The sequence below is a fragment of the Erinaceus europaeus genome, chromosome 3, assembly GCF_950295315.1.
Source record: "Erinaceus europaeus chromosome 3, mEriEur2.1, whole genome shotgun sequence".
Taxonomy (NCBI): domain Eukaryota; kingdom Metazoa; phylum Chordata; class Mammalia; order Eulipotyphla; family Erinaceidae; genus Erinaceus; species Erinaceus europaeus.
The window spans coordinates 115,930,832-115,950,711 of record NC_080164.1 but is presented as its reverse complement, the minus strand read 5'-3'; the positions used below and the strand labels follow the sequence as shown (position 1 = coordinate 115,950,711).

Below are 19,880 nucleotides of genomic sequence, written 5' to 3'. Positions count from 1 at the left end.
CAAGGGCAACAAAAGGGAAAATAAATAAATATTTAAAAAAAGAAATCTATACAGACATGAGTTTCTAGGAAAATCATACATATTAATGAAGAGAAGGATGGGAATGGTCTGTAGAGGAACATATGATTACTCTGTATTTCATACACAAAAACAGCGGGAAAACATCATTAGGGAGAACCTCATAGTTTGAAGAAACTCCAGTGCACAGTTTCCACTGACCAGTCAGTCCTGCCTGATCTAAGATTTGGGATTCTTCTCAGTAAGATTCTGTCTTGGTCCAGTTGAAGCCAAAAGAATATGACTACTCCTGGGGAAGAATTATGACACACACCTTCCAAACTGTAAGCCTCAAGCCAGTGTTTGCTTTGTGTTAATCCCAGAGAATTCATGTCAGTTTCATCCAGAAGAAGAAGGGGTGTAAAATTACAAGAAATGTTGACAACCCTTATGAATGTGTGTGTGTATATATGTGTGTGTGTGTGTTTTAATTTAATTTGACCATTTAGAAATTTTTTTCTTAACAAGAATAAAAACTAAATTTCAGGAGTCAGGCAGTGGCACCACGGGTTAAGCACACATGGTGCAAAGCACAAGGACTGGCATAAGGATGCTGGTTCGAGCCCCCTCGGCTCCCCACCTGCAGGGGAGTCGCTTCACAAGCGGTGAAGCAGGTCTGCAGGTGTCTGTCTTTCTCTCTCCCTCTCTGTCTTCCCCTCCTCTCTCCATTTCTCTCTCTCCTATCCAACAACAACATCAATAACAACAAAAATAACCACAACAATGTTAAACAACAGGGCTATCCCTGTGGCTCAGTACCTGCTCTATGAACCTACTGTTCCTGGAGGCCATTTCCCCCCTTGTTGCTGTTATTACTACTGTTGTTGGATATGACAGAAATTGAGAGAGGAGGGGAAGGCAGAGAGGAGGAGGGAAAGATAGACACCTGAAGACCTACCTGCTTGACTACTTGTCAAGTGTCCTCCCCCTACAGGTGGGGAGAGGGGGTTCCAACCAGGATCCTTGTGCTTGCCTTTGGGCTTCACACTATTTGCACTTAACCTGGTACACTACTGTCCAACCTCCAATCAAATTATTTTTTGATTGAGATTCTTTTCTGAAAAAATAATGAAAGATTTAATTGAATATAGAATTTTATATTGACAGTTATTTAATTCCACAATTTTAAGGATCTTACTGCACTGGCTTTTTTCCTCCTTTATATTATTGGTGGAGTAATTAGCTGTTACTGTAATAGACATCTTTCAAGATAATCTGTCCCCTTTCTCAGTCTTTATTTGAAACTTTCTTCTTTTTTAATTTTCTGTAGTTTCTCTATTGTGGAAGTGTCTATTTTATTACTATTATTATTATTATTTTTACAATTCACAACATTTCCTGAGTTCCAATGATCTCAATTCCTAGAACCGTCCAGCTTTTGATTCTTTGTAAATCTCTCTCCCCTATTCTTTATATTATGTCCTGAAGACCAAGGTTCAAGCCCAGGTCCCCTAGCTACAGGGGGCGAGCTTCATAAGTAATTGAGCAGTGCTGCAGGTGTCTTTATTTCTTTCTCCCTCTTTCTCCAACCAGCTTTATTATTTCGGTCTGTCTCTATCAAGTTTTTTAAAGGAAAATAAATGTCCACTGGGAGAGGTGGAGTCATTGTGTAGGCACCAAGCCCCAGCATCAATAGTGGTGACAATTAAAAAAAAAAAAAATCCAGGTTTTTTTTTTTAATTTCTTTATTGGGGAATTAATGTTTTACATTCAACTGTAAATATAAGAATTTGTACATGCATAACATTTCCCAGTTTTCCATATAACAATACAACCCCCACTATGTCCTCTGTCATCCTTCTTGAAATCCAGGTTTGTTATTTCTGGTAATAGTAGGCACTTTTTTTACATCTCTCTATCTTTACTTAACAAAATATTTATATTATTTATTTATTTTTATTAGTGATTTAATAATGATTGACAAGATTGTGGTATAAGAGGTGTACAATTCTATACAATTCCTACCCCTAGAGTTCCATATCCCCTCCCCTCCATTGGAAGTTTCCTTATTCTTTATCCCTCTGGGAGTATGGACCAAAGATCTTTTTCTTATTTTATTATTTTATCAGAGCACTGCTCAGCTCTGTTTTATGGTGCTATGGAAGATTGAACCTGGGACTTTGAAGCCTCAGGCATGGAAGTCTCTTTGCATAACCACTATGCTATCTCCCCCACCCAGACCAAAGATATTTATGGGATGCAGAAAGTAGGAGGTCTGGCTTCTGTAATTGCTTCTCCACTGGACATGGGCTTTGACAAGTCGGTCCATACTTTCAACCTCGTTCTGTCTTTCTCTAGTGGGGTAGGACTCTGGAGAGTTGGGATTCCAGGACACACTGGTGAGGTCATCTGCCCAGGGAAGTCAGGTCTGTGTCATGGTAGCATCTGCAACTCATTCTTTTTTTTCACTTCTTTTTGGAAACCATTAGGTTAAGACCTGAAGTAGTTTTATATCTACAGAATATTCTAAGATTGGAGAGTCCATATACTATATCCATAGTATTAACATAGGCTTTGTCTAGGAATATCTTTTTACATTAACCTTTTATGTTTTTGTTTATTTTAATAATAATTTTGTCTTACTACTATGTTCTGATATAATAGCTTAGGTAAGCATTTATCAAAATATGCTGTTTATTTATAGCTGCTACTTTATAAAAGATTATTCTTTAGATTTTCTCATGGTAAGTTTTTCATGGTATGCATTCATATTTTTTCATTATAATAACTTATGATATGCAATAATTTAAATTTATCGAACAGGCCATGGCCGGTGCGCCGCTATGTTCCATCACTGGGGAGCCAGAGACGACCCAAACTGCCCCTGCGGCTTCAGACAGACTATGACCATAGTCAACGACTGCCACCTCTCCAGATTCAAAGGAGGTCTCGAAACTTTACATCAGGCTCAACCTGATGCTGTTGACTGGCTACGGAAGAAGGGCAAACGCTAGAAGAAGAATTTAAATTGTAGAGGCTAGATAGTGGTATACCTGGGTAAGCACACACATTAATAGTGTACAAGAGCCTAGGTTCAAGCTCCTGGTCCCCAGCTGCAGGGTAAAGCTTCATGAGTGGTGAAGCAAGGCTGCAGGTGTCTATCTCTTTCCCTCTTTATTTTCCCCTCCACTCTCAATTTCTCTTTGTCTCTATCAGATAATAAGTAAAAATATATAAAAACAATAAAAATAATTTAACTTTTATTCAGCCAGATTTCAAGGGAAGTAGAAGAAAGCATGCATGATATCTTGATTTTGTATTTTTACAATTTCCTCTCTTTTTTGTTTGCATTATATTGGGTGGTCAGAGAAGTCATGAAGCATTTTTTGTATAGAAGAACATAGAAAAACACATCATGACTCTCCAATAACCTGATATATTAATTTTATTGAATATAGATAATTTTTCCAAGACTACTGGTCACTTCTACACCTCTTTCATTTTAACTCTGTAGATTAGTTCAGTATTATAGTAACATTACTGAATTGTTGTAAACTATATTAGTAGAGCTGAATGAACACTAAGTGGTAGAGTTCTAGAGGAAAAGGCATGAGTGGAAAGAATACCCTCCATAATATTAGAATTTGGAAAAAAAAATAAAGGCCTCTGTAATTCACTGACACATGGCCATAGAAACCTATTTGAAACTTCTTCCAGAATTTCTGAGGTAGGGTGGGATGATCACCCGTTAGAGTCTGACATATCAAATTTTATTGTTAGATGAAAAACAATCTCAGTCGGTGTGTCTATTGTAGTTATAATTCCCTTTTTTGATGCTATTTTTATAGATAGGTATTTTTTCCTTTTATAATTTATCATATTTAATGTGCTTTCTGAAACACATATACTTGGGTAGAAATCTGTTGTATTAAACTCTACATCATGTATTTACCCTCCTATGTTGCTGGAAAAAAATATTCAGGGGTGCAGGATTTTACTATAAATAGTGAGAATAAAAAGAATAAATTTGTGGCTACTAAATATAATTTAAGTCTAATGAAAAATTAATGTCATTTTATTATCAAAATTATGTTGATGAAATGTGTATTATCTCTGTGAGCAGAAAACTAACGGGCCCTAAAACATCTTAATTAGTAGAGAAAGCAAGAAAACTCTCAAAACAAATTTTAGAAAAATGTAAATGGGTCTCAATGACAGTCTGCACATAGGGCCCAGGTGTTGGCTCACCCAGTAGAGTGCAAATGCTCTTGTGGGAGGGGCTGGATGCCAGTCTCTACTCTCCATCTTCAGTGCAAGCTCCATGAGCCATGGAGCGGTGCTGTAGTTGTTTCTCTGTCGGTCTCTCTCTGTGTCACGCAATACTGATAGAAAGAAAGAAGAAAAAGATGATTGTAGGGGATGGTGAAGCCTTGCAGGTGCAGAGTCCCACTGAGAACTCTGGTGACCAAAAAATAAAACAGAATGAGAAAATTGTGCATACTTATCTTTCTTAGAAAACTAATGCTCATTGTAACTTCATGATAAATGTACAACTATCTGTCACTTTTATACTCTCAATCACATGGGTCTATAGAAGTTTATCTCAGCATAAGGAATTCTTGTGTTATTTGAATACATTTCATCTGTATAACCTATTTGTTAAGTAATGCTGTTTCTCATATAGAATATATGTTCCAAGAAAGTCATATTACACAATTCCGATTTTATATATGTACCCCCTTGTTCCTTGTGAAAATTCCAGTTGCAGTGAGGATTTCCAGGATTGTGAGAAAAGGTTAGTCTTCTGACTAGTGAATACAAGATCTAGTAGTGTGTACTTTTGTTTTGCTGGCCCTTAACTATTCACTCTTCAGATATTGACCAGTGGAATAAGGTAATTGAACAACTAGGGACTCCATGTCCAGAATTCATGAAGAAATTGCAACCCACAGTAAGAAACTATGTGGAGAATCGGCCCAAGTATGCAGGACTCACCTTTCCCAAGCTCTTTCCAGATTCCCTCTTCCCAGCGGACTCTGAGCACAATAAACTCAAAGGTATGCCCAGCCAGCACAACCTTCTGAACCAGTCTGGGTGAGGGGTTAAGTGGACAGGTGATTCTATTCTGCTCTTTAAATTAAGCTAGCTTAATATAAGGACAGGTATTTAATCATTAATATAATTCTTCATATTTTATTTATGGATTTATTTTTTAATGAGAGAGACAATAGAGCCTTGCTCAGCTCTGGCTTATGGTGGTACTGGGGACTGAACCTGGGATCTCAGGACCTCAGGCATGAAAAGTCTTTTGCATGATCATTATGCTGTCTCCCCAGCCACCTCTTCCTCTTTTTCACTCTCCTCCTCCTTTTCTTTTTTCCCCTCCTCTTCATTTATATTATTACCATTATTACTAAACTGATGCTTTACAAGTCAGTTGTCACATGGATTCAGCGTCTCCTCTTTTCTTCATAGATGTTTTCACCTTTCCTATTCCACCATCAACCCAGGTTTTCTTCCATCACCCTACAATGGGTCCCTGACATCCTCACCTCTAGTCCTTGGCATTACTATAACAGGCTATGTCTACATTGGGTTTCACCCTGGTTTGTTTTTGTTTGCCTTTTACTCCTTGTATCTTAGGTTCTACAACTATGTGAGATTGTCTGGCATTCATCCTTTTTCAGGCTGATCTCACTTAAAACAGAGATGGACATTCTGAGAAGATTTTTATAAAGGGATAGTGATCAAGGAACTTTAGAACTGCCTGCGTATTCAGAAGGGAGGAAATTAATAGTGTTTGGCAGGGTTGAGGGTTAGCTTTTTCCCTGGGACTTAGAACCTAAAAACTATTTGGAAGCATAATTCTAAAAAGTTGACATAATATACATGTAACTTTTTGTCCCAAATATTTTTTATAACTTGGAAAATGTTTTCAACACAAGTGTTCAGTTACAGAAATTAGAGATATAGTTGTGAGTTCCCTTTTATTTTTGTTTCATGGACGGCTTAGCCAGCTTTTTAATTTTTTTTTGTTTTAATATTATCATGAGATTTTCATATGGCACATATGAGTTTTAACGATTAGTGAGATAGAGAGAGAATCCAGAATACTATTTATCTCTAGCATATGTGGTACAAGGAATGTAGCTAGAGGTGTTTGGTATGTATACTCTGTGCTAAGACTCACGAATCTCCCTGACCAAACGAGACTTTATCTGCTCAGTTTACGTTCAATATAAGCACTTACATTAATATGGATTTTTCTAGTTGGTATTATGCCTTCAGTTACAAACTTCAGAATCAAATCAATTTATTCTCCCCAAAAACTGGAATAAAAAATGTCTGTGTTGTAAGATTGGAAATAAGGATTAATTTGACAATAAACCATATTATAATATTAAACCATAACATAAACTATAGTATAAATAAACATTCTAATTTTTTTTTATTTTTCCAAGAGACTGATATTAAATCAAGTTAGATTTTACCTGCCTTTGTTCAGGTCCTACCTGTATGCTTTGAAAGCTGTATGAACCTAGCCAAGTTGCCCAGTTTTTTTTTTTTTTACTTATTTTCTTTTGTCACCCTTGTTTAATTGTTGTATTTATTATTGTTGTTGTCATGTTGGATAGGACAGAGAGAAATGGAGAGCGGAAGGGAAGACAGAGGGGGAGAGAAAGATAGACACCTGCAGACCTGCTTCACCACCTGTGAAGCTACTCCCCTGCAGGTGGGAAGCTGGGGTTCGAACCGGGATTCTTACGCTGGTCCTTGTGCTTGGCGCCACCTGTGCTTACCTCACTACACTACTGGCCAACTCCCCTTATTTTCCTTCTTTAGCAAAGGAAGGGAACAGTTGTGATCCTCATGCTTCACTGGATGAATTAACTGACCAAGTGACTTGTCAAGCATTTAGGACAGTGCTTGGTTCATAGAACACTAACTGTTAGGTATAAAAAGAAGAAGCAGTATAGTAATTATTATTTGAAATGTTCCTGTGCCTTATCAACAAAATAAAAATTACTATTGAAAAAAAAGTACTTTTGAATTCCGAATACCAATAGGCAGTTAATTAGATGCAGGCTTAACTTGCTAGATTTAATTTGCAGCTAATATAGACACAGATGAGATAGGGACACTAAAACCTGGCGCTGCTGTTTTCTAGAACCTGCCATCGCCTCCAAACTGTCACCTGGTGGGTGGCATGTGCTACATTGTTTATGTGTTTGTGTCACAGTTGGTTCTCTTCTGTCATCTGCCTTCCCCAGTGCTTTGAATGGCAACAGTATAAATTACTGAATCTTCTGATTTCAAGATCAATACAGCTTAAATGCACACTGCAGAAGAGCTGATACCCCAAGTCAAGATGTCAGGGATTTTTGTCTTTATAGTGCTAATTGGCACGTTAAGCAAAAATGATGTCTTCATCTGAAGACAGTCATCATTGTGTGACAAAATGGAGGGTCACAGCCCTGCTAAGATTAGTATTTGTTGATGATGACATCACTTGTAGAACAACTACTAAATAGAATATGCTTCATAGTAAGACTTTCTTGAATTTTGTTTTTGGACCTTTAAATTCAATTTGAGCCTTGAGAGATACTCTATTTTGCAAACCAAATCTAATTTATAGAATTAGGATGACTCATCATTTCAATGTAAAATGGACAGGTTGTAAAGATTTATGCAAAAAATTAAAGGCAAGTATCTAGTCTACTAGGAGATACTTGCAAATGCAAGATGAAGAACTGAAAGCTTGTTCTCTGCTTTTTTTGTTTGTTTTGATTTTTTGTTTCCTAGAAGTCATTGTTTCTTAGTGAGATAATCTGACATTGGTATAGTTTATACCCTTATTAAAGAAAGGCCACCTGACTCCACCCTTTGTAAGCCAGGAAAATGGGTAGATTGATAAGAGAATCTGTGAACGGGAGGTGTGTGACTCCTGGTAAGATCAGTGACCCAAGATATAGTTGATCACATGCAATACAGACAGCCCTGTGGCCCATTGACAACGAGAAAGCTTAGCTGCTGAAAGTCCACAGCCATCCTGCAACATTTGTTGAGCTCCCTGTGTTTGCATTTCCTATGCTATCTTGCTCTCCTTTTATGCCTGCCCTCACCCAAGGAAGTTTCTTTACTTACGTGAAATCTCTAGGTGGATAAATTTTTACTAAGAAATCCAAGTGAGAGGGCCAGGTGGTGGTGCACCTGGTTAAGCACATACATTGTAGTATGCAGGGCCCAGGTTCAAGCCAGGGGTCCCCACCTGCAAGGGGAAAGCTTCACAAGTGGTGAAGTAGAGCTGCAGGTGTCTGTCTGTCTCTTTCCCTCTCTATCTCCCTCTCCCATCTCCATTTCTCTATCTCTAGCTAGTAAATAAATAAAAATGTAAAAAAGAAACATCTAAGTGAATAACTATATACATCCAATACATTTCAGTCCTTGGAGAGACCCAAATGATGACCTGGGCTTTGAGACATACAGAGAAAAGGAACAAGTGTATTCCTTCTTTCCAACTTGCCAAGACTAACTTAACTTGCCTGTTATTTGGAAGCAAGGGGTTATTTGACCTTTGTTGTCTGACTTTCTGTCCTCCCTTCAACCAGTTTCTTTGGCAAGAGAATACTTTCACTAACTGTTTCTTCTCATTCATTATTCCAGCTAGTCAAGCCAGGGACTTGTTGTCGAAGATGCTGGTGATCGACCCAGCGAAAAGGATCTCAGTAGACGACGCCTTACAGCACCCCTACATCAACGTGTGGTATGACCCTGCGGAAGTGGAGGCGGTAAGGCACAGGCAGATGCCATTCTCCTTCCAGAAACAAGTCCTGGCTCCAGGGTGTTCAGTCGTGAGAACCAAAAGAAGCATAGAACTTGGAAAGCAAGCAAAAGCATGTTTTAATTATTTTGCTGTGAAGTTGTTACTTTCCTATCTAAATGTTATTTGGGGCCTGCATTGTCATGTGCAGGTGTGACCCAGATTTCAGCCTCAGCATCACTTGGCAGGAGCTAGTACAATGGAGGAAGCCTGGGTCTTGTGGTGTCTCTTTTTGCTTCCCCTTCTGAATTTTACAAAGCAGCCAAGAGGTGAGCGAAACAGCTCACTTAGTGTGCTGCTCCTCTCTCTCTTCCTGTGTGTGTGTGTGTGTGTGTGTGTGTGTGTGTGTGTGTGTATGATGTGCCAGGTCTGAGAACAGCTCTCGCTGCATTTAAGAAAGTTTTGGTGCTGTAGTTTCTGTCTCTTCCTTGTGCCTCTCTATCTGTCTTTAGAGGAAAAAGTGACCAGGAGCAGTGAAATAGTGCATGTAGGAGACCATGGTTACACACACACACACACACACACACACACACACGTTCTTCTGCCTGTGTTTTAAGCACATTTTTCTTTAGAAATTTCTATCAGAGATAGCCATTAAATCCAATGAGCTTTAGTTGCCTATGAGACACTTACATTTGTCATCACCAGTGTCCCTTGATGTTGTCCTTTCCACCTCAGCAAAAGGAAGCCCAAGAACAGATACATTACTTGGCATTTATTTCCTTGATTAGGTGCCTGGCATTAGTTAAGTGTAAAACTGAGAGCATTTTGATTATAAAATTTTTGCCAACCCTGGAAACCCTATAAAAATGTGTGAGGACCTGATGCAAACATGTAGTATTCCAGTAAGAACATGATCTCTGGTTGATTTTATTTATTTATTTATTTTTTAAATTTTTTATTTAAGAAAGGATTAACGAACAAAACCATAAGGTAGGAGGGTTACAACTCCACACAATTCCCACCACCCAATCTCCTTAACCCACCCCCTCCCATGATAGCTTTCCCATTCTCTAGCCCTCTGGGAGCATGGACCCAGGGTCATTGAGGGTTGCAGAAGGTAGAAGGTCTGGCTTCTGTAATTGCTTCCCCGCTGAACATGGGCGTTGACTGGTCGGTCCATACTCCCAGTCTGCCTCTCTCTTTCCCTAGTAAGGTGTGTCTCTGGGGAAGCTGAGCTCCAGGACACATTGGTGGGGTCATCTGTCCAGGGAAGTCTGGTCACAATCATGCTGGCATCTGGAACCTGGTGATTGAAAAGAGAGTTAACATATGAAGCCAAACAATTTGTTGAGCAATCATGGATCCCAAGCTTGGAATAGTGGAGAGGAAGTGTTAGGAAGGTACTCACTGCAAACTCTAGTGTAATCCTGCTTTCAGGTATATATTTTGCAGTAGTTTATGGATACGTGTGAACATAAGCTCTCTCTCACAGAAACTGGTATATATCTAGGTTATGGGACTTTGTAAGAAGGTGAACCACCTGAGATGAAATTAGAGTGTACTATAAAAGGAAAGGTCTCATCCGAGTAATAAAGCTGAAGGGTTGTCATTCCACACGTGAAGTCTCTGGACACAGTCTGAGGTGAAGCATGTTGAGGTGGCAATCGTTGCGTTGGTTAGGTTGTGATCGGTGAATGCAATATTATTTGGTATGGATTGGGAGACGCATACGGGAAAGTGGGCCCTATTCAGGGGTTCCAGGACTGGGGGAAGTAGGGGCTCTATAGTGGAAATGTGAGGTTCCTGCTGTCTTAGGGTTCAAAAAGACAATCGATAGTTAATGTTATCATCACATTATTTGTTAATTGGGTTAACTTTGAAAAGTCCTTTTGTTATGGTTTGCTGTACAGTATCCGGTATCTTGTATATAGCTGTGCTATTGGATGCTTCTGATCTACTTGGTCTAGGCTTTTGAGAGAGTCCGCATATCAAATACACAGCCTATATATTAAAAAGATTCAGTTTGTGTTTTGAGAAACTTTGAGACGTACAACTGATTTTCCCCCCTCATATTAATTAACTACTGATTTATATGTCTACATTTTGCTAGGAGTGTATATAAACACCATTCCCACCACCAAAAGACTGTGACCCATCCCTCCCACCCACTCCCACCCCCCACTGGCCCAGGAAGCTGCATGTCTACCCCTCACCACAGGGTTTTTACTTTGGTGCCCTACTTACAATTTGATCAGGTCCTGCTTTTAGTTTCCCTTTCAGATCTTCTTACTCAACTTCTGTTGATGAGTTGGATCATCCCATACTCATCTTTATCTTTCTGACTTAGTTCACTTAACATAATTTCTTCTAGCTCTGTCCAAGATGGGTCAGAGAAGGTGGGTTCATTGTTCTTGATAGCTGCATAGTATTCCATTGTGTATATATACCACAGCTTTCTCAGCCACTCATCTGTTGTTGGGCACCTGGGTTGCTTCCAGGTTTTAGCTATTATGAATTGTGCTGCTATGAACATAGGAGTACACACCTCTTTTTGGTTGGGTGTTATGGAGTCCTTGGGGTATAACCCCAGGAGAGGAATTACTGGATCATATGGAAGGTCCATGTCTAGCCTTCTGAGAGTTTTCCAGACTGCTCTCCACAGAGGCTGGACCAATTTACATTCCCACCAGCAATGTAAAAGGGTTCCTCTGTCCCCACATCCTCTCCAGCATTGTTGCTGCTGTCCTTTTTGATGTATGCCATTCTTACAGGAGTGAGGTGGTATCTTAGTGTTGTCTTAATTTGCATTTCTCTGACAATCAGTGACCTAGAGCAGTTTTTCATATGTTTGTTAGCCTTTTGGATCTCCTCTGTAGTGAATGTTTTGTTCATATCCTCTGCCCATTTTTGGATGGGGTCATTTGCTTTTTTGGTGCTAAGTTTGCTGAGCTCTTTATATATTTTGGTGATTAGTTTCTTGTCTGATGTCTGGCATGTGAAGATCTTCTCCCATTCTGAGAGGGGTCTCTTTGTTTTTTTAATAGTTTCTTTGGATGTGCAGAAGCTTTTCAATTTGATGTAGTCCCATTGGTTTGTTTCTGCTTTAGTCTTCCTTGCAATTGGGTTTGATTCATCAAAGATGTCCTTGTGGTGTAGGTGGGAAAGTGTTTTACCAATGTTTTCCTCTAAGTATTTGATTGTTTCTGGTCTGACATCTAGGTCTTTGATCCATTTGGAGTTGATTTTTGTTTCTGGTGAGATAAAGTGGTTCAATTTCATTCTTCTGCATGTTACAACCCAGTTTTCCTAGCACCATTTATTGAAGAGAGCCTCCTTTTTACCATTTAATGCTTTGGGCCCCCTTATCAAAGATTAGATGTCCATAGGTGTGGGGGATTTATTTCTGGGCTTTCAATTCTGTACCACTGGTCTGTGTGCCTATTTTTGTTCCAGTACCATGCTGTTTTGATGATGATGGCTTTATAATATAGTTTAAGGTCTGGGAGTGTGATGCCTCCATTTCTGTTTCTTTTCCTCAAGATGGTTTTGGCAATTCTAGGTGTTTTCAGGTTCCAGATAAATGATTGTAGTGTTTGTTCTATTCTCTTAAAGAAGCTTGGTGGAAATTTGATGGGTATTGCATTAAATTTGTATATGGCTCTGGGGAGAACATTCATTTTGATGATATTTATTCTTCCAATCCATGAGCATGGGATATCTTTCCATTTCTTGGTATCAGTTTCTATTTCCTTGAGTAGCGACTCATAGTTTTCAGCATACAAGTCTTTCACTTCTTTGGTCAACTTTATTCCTAAGTATTTGATTGATTTTGCTGAAACAGTAAATGGGAGTGATTTCTGGATGTCTTCTTCAGATTTAGTGTTTGCATAAAGAAATGCCACTGATTTTTGTACATTGATTTTGTAGCCTGATACCTTGCTATATTGCCTAATAACTTCCAGTAGTTTTCTGCTGGATTCTTTAGGTTTTTCTATGTATACTATCATATCATCTGCAAATAGTGAGAGCTTGACTTCTTCCCTTCCAATCTGTATTCCTTTGATTTCTTTCTCTTGCCTGATTGCTATGGCAAGAACTTCCAATACTATGTTGAAGAGTAACAGGGACAGTGGACAGCCCTGTCTAGTCCCCGATCTCAGGGGGAATGCTTTCAGCTTCTGTCCATTGAGTATGATGTTGGCTGTAGGTTTGCTATATATAGACTCCACTATCTTGAGGAATTTCCCATCTATTCCCATTTTTTATAGAGTTTTGAGCATGAATGGGTGTTGGATTTTGTCAAAGGCTTTCTCTGCATCTTTTGAGATAATCATGTGGTTTTTGGCTTTGCTTTTATTGATGTGGTGAATGACATTGATTGACTTACGGATGTTGAACCAGCCTTGCATTCCTGGGATGAATCCCACTTGGTCATGATGAACAATCTTTTTGATATGTTGCTGTATCCGGCTGGCCAAGATCTTGTTTAATATTTTGGCATCTATGTTCATCAGAGATATTGGTCTGTAGTTTTCCCTTTTTTTTCTGTCCCTATCAGCTTTTGGTATCAGGGTGATGTTGGCTTCATAGCAGGTGGAAGGGAGTATTCCTGTTTCTTCAGTCTTATGGAATAGCTTAAGAAGTATGGGTATTAACTGTTTCCTGAAAGTTTTGTAGAATTCATTTGTGAAGCCATCTGGTCCAGGACTTTTGTTGTTGGGGAGATTCTTAAAACGGTTTCAATTTCTTTGTCTGTGATTGGTGCATTTAGATTTTGTAGTTCTTCTTGGTTCAGTTTTGGAAGTACATAGGTTTCTAGGAATTGTTCCATTTCTTCCAGATTCTCTAGCTTGGTGGCATATAGTTCTTTATAGAAGTTTCGCAGGATTCTCTGGATTTCTGTGGTGTCAGTTGTGATATCTCCTCCATCGTTTACAATTCTATTAATTTGAGTCTTCTCTCTTTTTTGTTTGGTGAGTCTGGCTAGGGGTTTGTCAATTTTGTTTAATCTTTCAAAGAACCAACATTTGGCTTCATTGATCTTTTGTATGGTTCTTTTATTTTCGATGTTGTTTATTTCTGCTCTAACTTTAGTGATTTCTGTCCTTCTGGTTGCTTTAGGGTTCCTTTGTTCCTCTTCCTCTAAGTCCTTGCGGTGTGCAGTAAGGTCATTCATTTGAGCTTCTTCTTAGTGTTTAATATGTGATTGTATGGCTATAAGTTTCCCTCTCAGTACTGCTTTAGCTGTGTCCCAAATATTTTGATAAGTTGTGTCTTCATTTTCATTAGTTTCCAGGAACATTTGAATTTCCTGCTTGAGTGAGTCTCTGACCCAGTGGTTCTTAAGGAGCATGTTGTTTAGTTTCCAAATTCTGTGTCTTTTAATAATTTTCCATTTGTTGTTAAATGTTAGTTTTACTCCACTGTGGTCTGAGAAGATACTTGGGATGATTTCAATGCTCTTGAATTTATTGATGCTGTCTTTGTGGCCTAACATGTGGTCTATCCTTGAGTATGTGTTATGTGGATTTGAAAAGAAGGTGTATTCCCATTTTTTGGGGTGGATGAGTCTGAAAATGTCCAAGAGGTCTAGTCTGTCGATCTCTTCATTCAATTCTCTTGTATCTTTATTGGTTCTCTGCTTTGTTGATCTGTCTAAGTGTGAGAGTGGGGTATTGAAGTCTCCCACTATTATTGTATTACTATTGATGTATTTTTGAAATTCTTTCAGTAGATGCTTAATGTATTTAGATGGTCCCTCATTGGGTGATTTTATTTATTTATTTATTTTACTTATCTCTTTGTTTATTTGCCTTCAAATTAATGTAGGGGCTCAGTGCCTATATCCACTGCTCCTGTGGCCATTTTTTCATTTTTTTTTGAATAGGACAGAGAGAAATTTAGAGGGAATGGGAAGATAGAGAGGGAGAGAGAAAGACACCTGCAGACCTGCTACATTGCTTATGAAGCTACTCCCCTGAAGGTGGGGAACCTGGGGCTCAAACAAGGATCCTTACAAGGGTCCTTATGCTTTGTACTATGTGCACTTAAGGCATTGTGCCACCACCTGGTCCCCTTTCTGGTTGATTTTAAATGGACTCCCACAGTAAGATATCTCCACCTTTCAAATTGAGAGGTAGTTGTGAGCAGCAGAGGAGGATGGAGGGGAGGTGGGGTCGGTTGTATGGTGAGGGGCTGTGAGTGGCGAGTTTCACGTAGTAGATGCACACATAGCTGATTTCCAGTGACACACTCCTGAAGCTTATACAATATTATGATGTGATGTAACTTTATTTATTTTTTAAAATTTTTAAATATTTATTTATTTTCCCTTTTGTTGCCCTTGTTTTTTATTGTTGTAGTTGTTGTAGTTATTAATGTTGTTGTTGTTGAATAGGACAGAGAGAAATGGAGAGAGGAGGGGGAAGACAGAAGGGGAAAGAAAGACAGACACCTGCAGACCTGCTTCATCGCCTGTGAAGTGACTCCCCAGCAGGTGGGGAGCTGGGGGGCTTGAACCAGATCCTTACAGCAGTCCTTGTGCTTGGCACCACCTGCACTTAACCCACTGTGCTACCGCCCAACTCCCGATGTAACTTTATTTTTAAAAAGCAAAGATGAAGTATTAACCCTCAGATTGAAAGAAAAAAAAACTCAATCCTGGGGAGTTTCATGGTGGGTAGAGCTCAGGATTTATTTGCAAGCATGAGGTCCCAAGTTCCATGTACACAGCAGGGATGCCTGAGTGATGCTCTGGTTCTCTCTCCTACTCATGAATGCGCCAGTAAATCATGAATGATCTCAGAAACATGATTCCTTTACTTTTTAGGCTGTGTTTAATAGCTTTTTATCTTGCTTCTAGTACTTTTATTTTTTCCTTCTTTATTTTTTTATTGGGAGGTTAATGGTTTGCAGCACCGTTCTTGACACAGAGGTCTAATTTTTCACCTCCTCCTGGTGCATGTCTGCAGAACACTCTCGCCGTTAACGTGGGTCCCTCATCCTGTTCCTGAAAGGCCCCCCCACCCCTAATTCGTCTCCCTGTGTCCCTTCCCTTCCAGAGTCCTTTGGTGCAATACCAACCAAACCAGTCCAAGTTTTTGTGTTTTGCCTTTGTGCTTCTTATTTCTTGTTACTTTGTGTTTCCCCTTTCTGTTCCTGTTTCTTAAGGACTGTCCATGAGTGAGATCATCCCATATTCATCCTTCTTTTTCTGCTGCTTTTAAAAGCTTACCCTTTCCCCTATCCTGAGTGGGGTCCTAGTGTGTTCAGTAAGCCTCAAGGGGTTTGTTTCTGTTTGCTTTTAGTCTTTACCCATACCAGTGTTACTTCTACCCCAAACAGCAAAATCTTCTCAGATTCCTAGACCACTTGTGCTAAATAATTTCACTTTCTTTTATGTCACACCTTTGATTAATTTGCTTAGATTTATTTCAGACTTTGACTTTGGATATCTTTTCCTTAATTTTTGTCATATGTCCCTTGCTGTATCCCACGATACTCAGCAGGAGGTTGCTCTGTGCTTTGTCTTAATTCCTTTTCTTCCACTTCATCATGTGCTGATTCAAACTAGCATAATTCTTCTCCCTTCATCTTTCACCAAAAAAGTAGCACCTTAACTTTCTTAATCACTCTTCCATTGTTGGGCACTTACATTCCTTCCATGTCTGAGATATTACAAACAGTGAACATAGATAGACACAGATCTCTTTGGTTAGATGTTTTCCTGTTCTTTGTGTAGATCCCTAGGAGTGTAACTACCAGGTCATAGGGGAGGTTCATTTCTATTATTCTTAGAAATCTCCAGACTGTCTTCCACTGGAGTTGAACCAATCTGCATTCCCACCGGCAGAGCAGAAGAATATGTTTTCCCCCACAACCTTACCAGCACTTATCCTTTCTGAAGTATGACATTCTCACAGGTGTGATGTGGCCTCTCATTCAGGAAAAGACTAATCCTAACAGCACTAGAAGCAGTTGTCAGCTATGCTTCCTGCAATGCCCTCAGTTTCTGTGCTGTTACATGTGAACTTTAATGTAAAATGTTTTTTTTTAATTGGGTAGATAAATGGCAAACTCCAGTAGTGTGATTGTAGAATCCCAATAAGTGAAAATACCAGATACTAAATGGTTTATTATTAGAAGTCAGTCAGTAAGGGGCCTAGCAGTGGCACACTGGGCTTAGTGTACATAGTATGAAGCAAAGTGCAAGGATCCCAGTTCGAGCCTCCAGTTCCCCACCTGCAGGGAGGTCACTTTGCAAGCAGTGGAGCAGGTCTGCAGGTGTCTATCTTTCTCTCCCCTTCTCTGTCTTCCCCTCCTCTCTCAGTTTTTCTCTGTCCTGCCCCACAACAACAAACAAACAAAAATGGAAAATGTGGCCACCAGTAGCAGTAGATTCATAGTGCAGGCAGCTGAGCCCCATTGGTAACCCTGGAGGCAAGAAAAAGAATAAAGAAAGAAGATGAAGTCAATGAGTAGATCCAAGTTTAAGTAGTTTTCAAATAATCCTCATGATGTTACAGAGGGAAGGAAATTCAGAGATGAGAGGAAGGAAACTTACTTTGTATTGGACAAAGTAGAGGGAATGGAGAGGGATAAAGAAGAAACTTCAAGGTTGGGTAGTGGTGGTACACCTTCTTAAGTGTACATATTACCATGTACTAGGTAGGACCCAGGTTCAAGCCCCCAGTCCCCACTTGCAGGGGGGAAACTTTTCAAATGGTAGAACAGTGCTGCTGGTGTCTCTCTTCCCTGCCTGTGGCACTCTAACTCTTTCTGTCTCTCACCCTCCACCAAAAAGAGAACAGGAAAAAGTAAATGGCTTCCAGAGACAAGTGGAGTTGTTGTATAGGCATCAAGTTCCAGTGATAACCCCAGTGGCTATGATGATGATGATGATGATGATGATGAAATAAACTGAAATTAAAATTAAGAAGTTAAAATAAAACATAAAGCTGAAACTTGAAGAGAAAGTGACGTTTTCTGGAAAAGTAGAAACAGAAGTAAAGTTTTATGTGTATAAACCTTTTGATCATGCTAAGCAGCGAGGGAGGGAGCTGAGTGGGAGAGCATAGGACCTACATGAATTTATGTGTCTGATGTCCCAGGATAGGGCTTGCTCCTGCCTGAATAGTAGATCAGTGCTCTATTCTTGATCTCTCTCCACCATAAAGGAGGGAAACATTTTTGAAAGGGAAAGAAATTGCAATCACACTACAAGCTGTCTCATTACACTTCTGAAAGTGTCAAAGCATGAAAATGAAAAAAGAGCCCATGAATGCTGTCATAGCTCTCAGAGAGAAAATTATTCATGAAGCCATGAAGTTGAAAATTAAAAAAAAAAAACTGAATGTCAAGGTTAATAGTGATCTGACTATGTAATAACAGGTCTGGAAGATAACTATTCAAATTACTGGCAAGTTCTTATTCAAACTATGTTGAGAACAAAAGTAGGTGACTCACATACAACCGAAAAAGTCTCATTTACTGTCAGTGTCTTGTCATGGGACAGTTGAGAAGCACTCTGCCTCTGGTTCAGTATTTCAAAGGGCAAAGGTTGCATGTAGAAACACACCTTCTGGAATCAGTGCACTGTCTCTGGTGAAAAAAAAATGGGGAGGTTTAAATTTCTATCCTACCACTCAGTACTAGGCAGGCATTCTGAGTCAAGTGTTTAAATGTTGGTGGAACTCAGTTTTCTTCATTTAGAAAGAGGAGCTGCCATACTGTCTGCATGCTGGTCACCTGAGATTTTAAAGTGTTGATGTACAAGAAGAGCTCAGTGTTTACTTAGTATAGAACCTTAACATCTGACAGAATCATATGATTTCCCACTTACCACTACTGTCATGGTTTTGACATGGGATGACATACTATTAGGAAAGAAAGCTCTGTTTGCTGTAAAAGACCAACTGGTCTAGGAACTGCAGAAATTTTGACATATTTTCTGATGATCTTTGAAAATGAACTTGTTCCTACTAAATCTTTATTTCTCAAAGTCAAAGCAGGATTTCACTAAATTTGGAGTAGGGTACCAAAGTAAAACAAAAACAAAAAACCCTGGTTTGAGGGTGAGGATGAATGTTCAGCTTCATGGGGTGGGGGTGGTGGGGTGGAGGGATGGAATGGGACACAGTCTTTTGGTGGTGGGAATGGTGTTTATGATAAGAATAAAAGAAAAAAAAATCTTAATTTCTTTTTTGCATACCCTCTCTAGCTTGCCAAATATGAGAGGATGCAGTACCGCTAGTTTAAATCAAAATGGTAGAGTTTAATCTAGCTAATTAGTTCAATATAGTTTTAATGTAGTTAAATAAGTAGTATAACTCACATAAATATAGTTAAATATAAATTTATCATTTGGATGGTGTGTTGCTTTGCCATTTGTACAACACAGATTTGAGCCTGGTCCTTACCACATTGAAGGAAGCTTAGGTGCTGTGGTCTCTCTCTCTCTCCCCCACCTTCTCTCTCTCTTTCACACCTTCTTTGTCTCTAACAAAAAAATCTAGTTTCTAAACCCTCATTATAATTATCCTTATGAAACGAGGGACAATCAATATTATCTGAGAAGCTGAAATTAGATGTGTTTCTTATTGGAAGGAAATGAGGAAACAGGGAAGTTAGTTGCTTAGTTCCTCACTTAAAGTCATGAGTTTAAGGACCCTGCTGGGACAGAAGGTGTCTCCTAGCCAAACACCCCTGAAATGAAGCACCCTTAGGATCATTTTCATAAATTACAAGGCAGGGAGGAGCAGATTAACTACTGAGTACTTGTATTTCCAACATGTGTAATTATAGGCTGCCTTAAGAAACTGAAGAGTGGCATTTTCTTTTTTTTCTTTTTTTAATTTATTTTATTTACTTTATTTATTTATTTTTCCTTTATTGGGGGACTAATGTTTTACAGTTGACAGTAAATAAAATAGTTTGTACATACATAACATTTCTCAGTTCTCCACATAACAATATAGCCCCCTGTAGGTCCTCCTCTGCCATCATGTCCCAGGATCTGTACTCTTCCCCCCACCCACCCCAAGAGTGGCATTTTATATAATAGTTTGACTTCTTCCAGAAACTCTAGAGCCTCCAGACAAAGTGCTGGAGTCCAACAACC

The 19,880-nt window shown here is 39.2% G+C and overlaps 1 protein-coding gene across 14 annotated transcripts in view; it reads left to right on the top strand.

The window, feature by feature from the left end:
- Positions 1 to 19,880, top strand: part of MAPK10 (mitogen-activated protein kinase 10) — a 302,017-nt gene that overhangs the window by 234,557 nt on the left and 47,580 nt on the right. For all 14 annotated transcript variants that reach the window (XM_060187751.1, XM_060187759.1, XM_060187756.1 and 11 more), the window contains 2 exons: positions 4,872 to 5,054; positions 8,662 to 8,786. In XM_060187751.1, the coding sequence (XP_060043734.1) occupies positions 4,872 to 5,054; positions 8,662 to 8,786 (308 nt within the window). The remainder of the gene's footprint in view (positions 1 to 4,871; positions 5,055 to 8,661; positions 8,787 to 19,880) is intronic.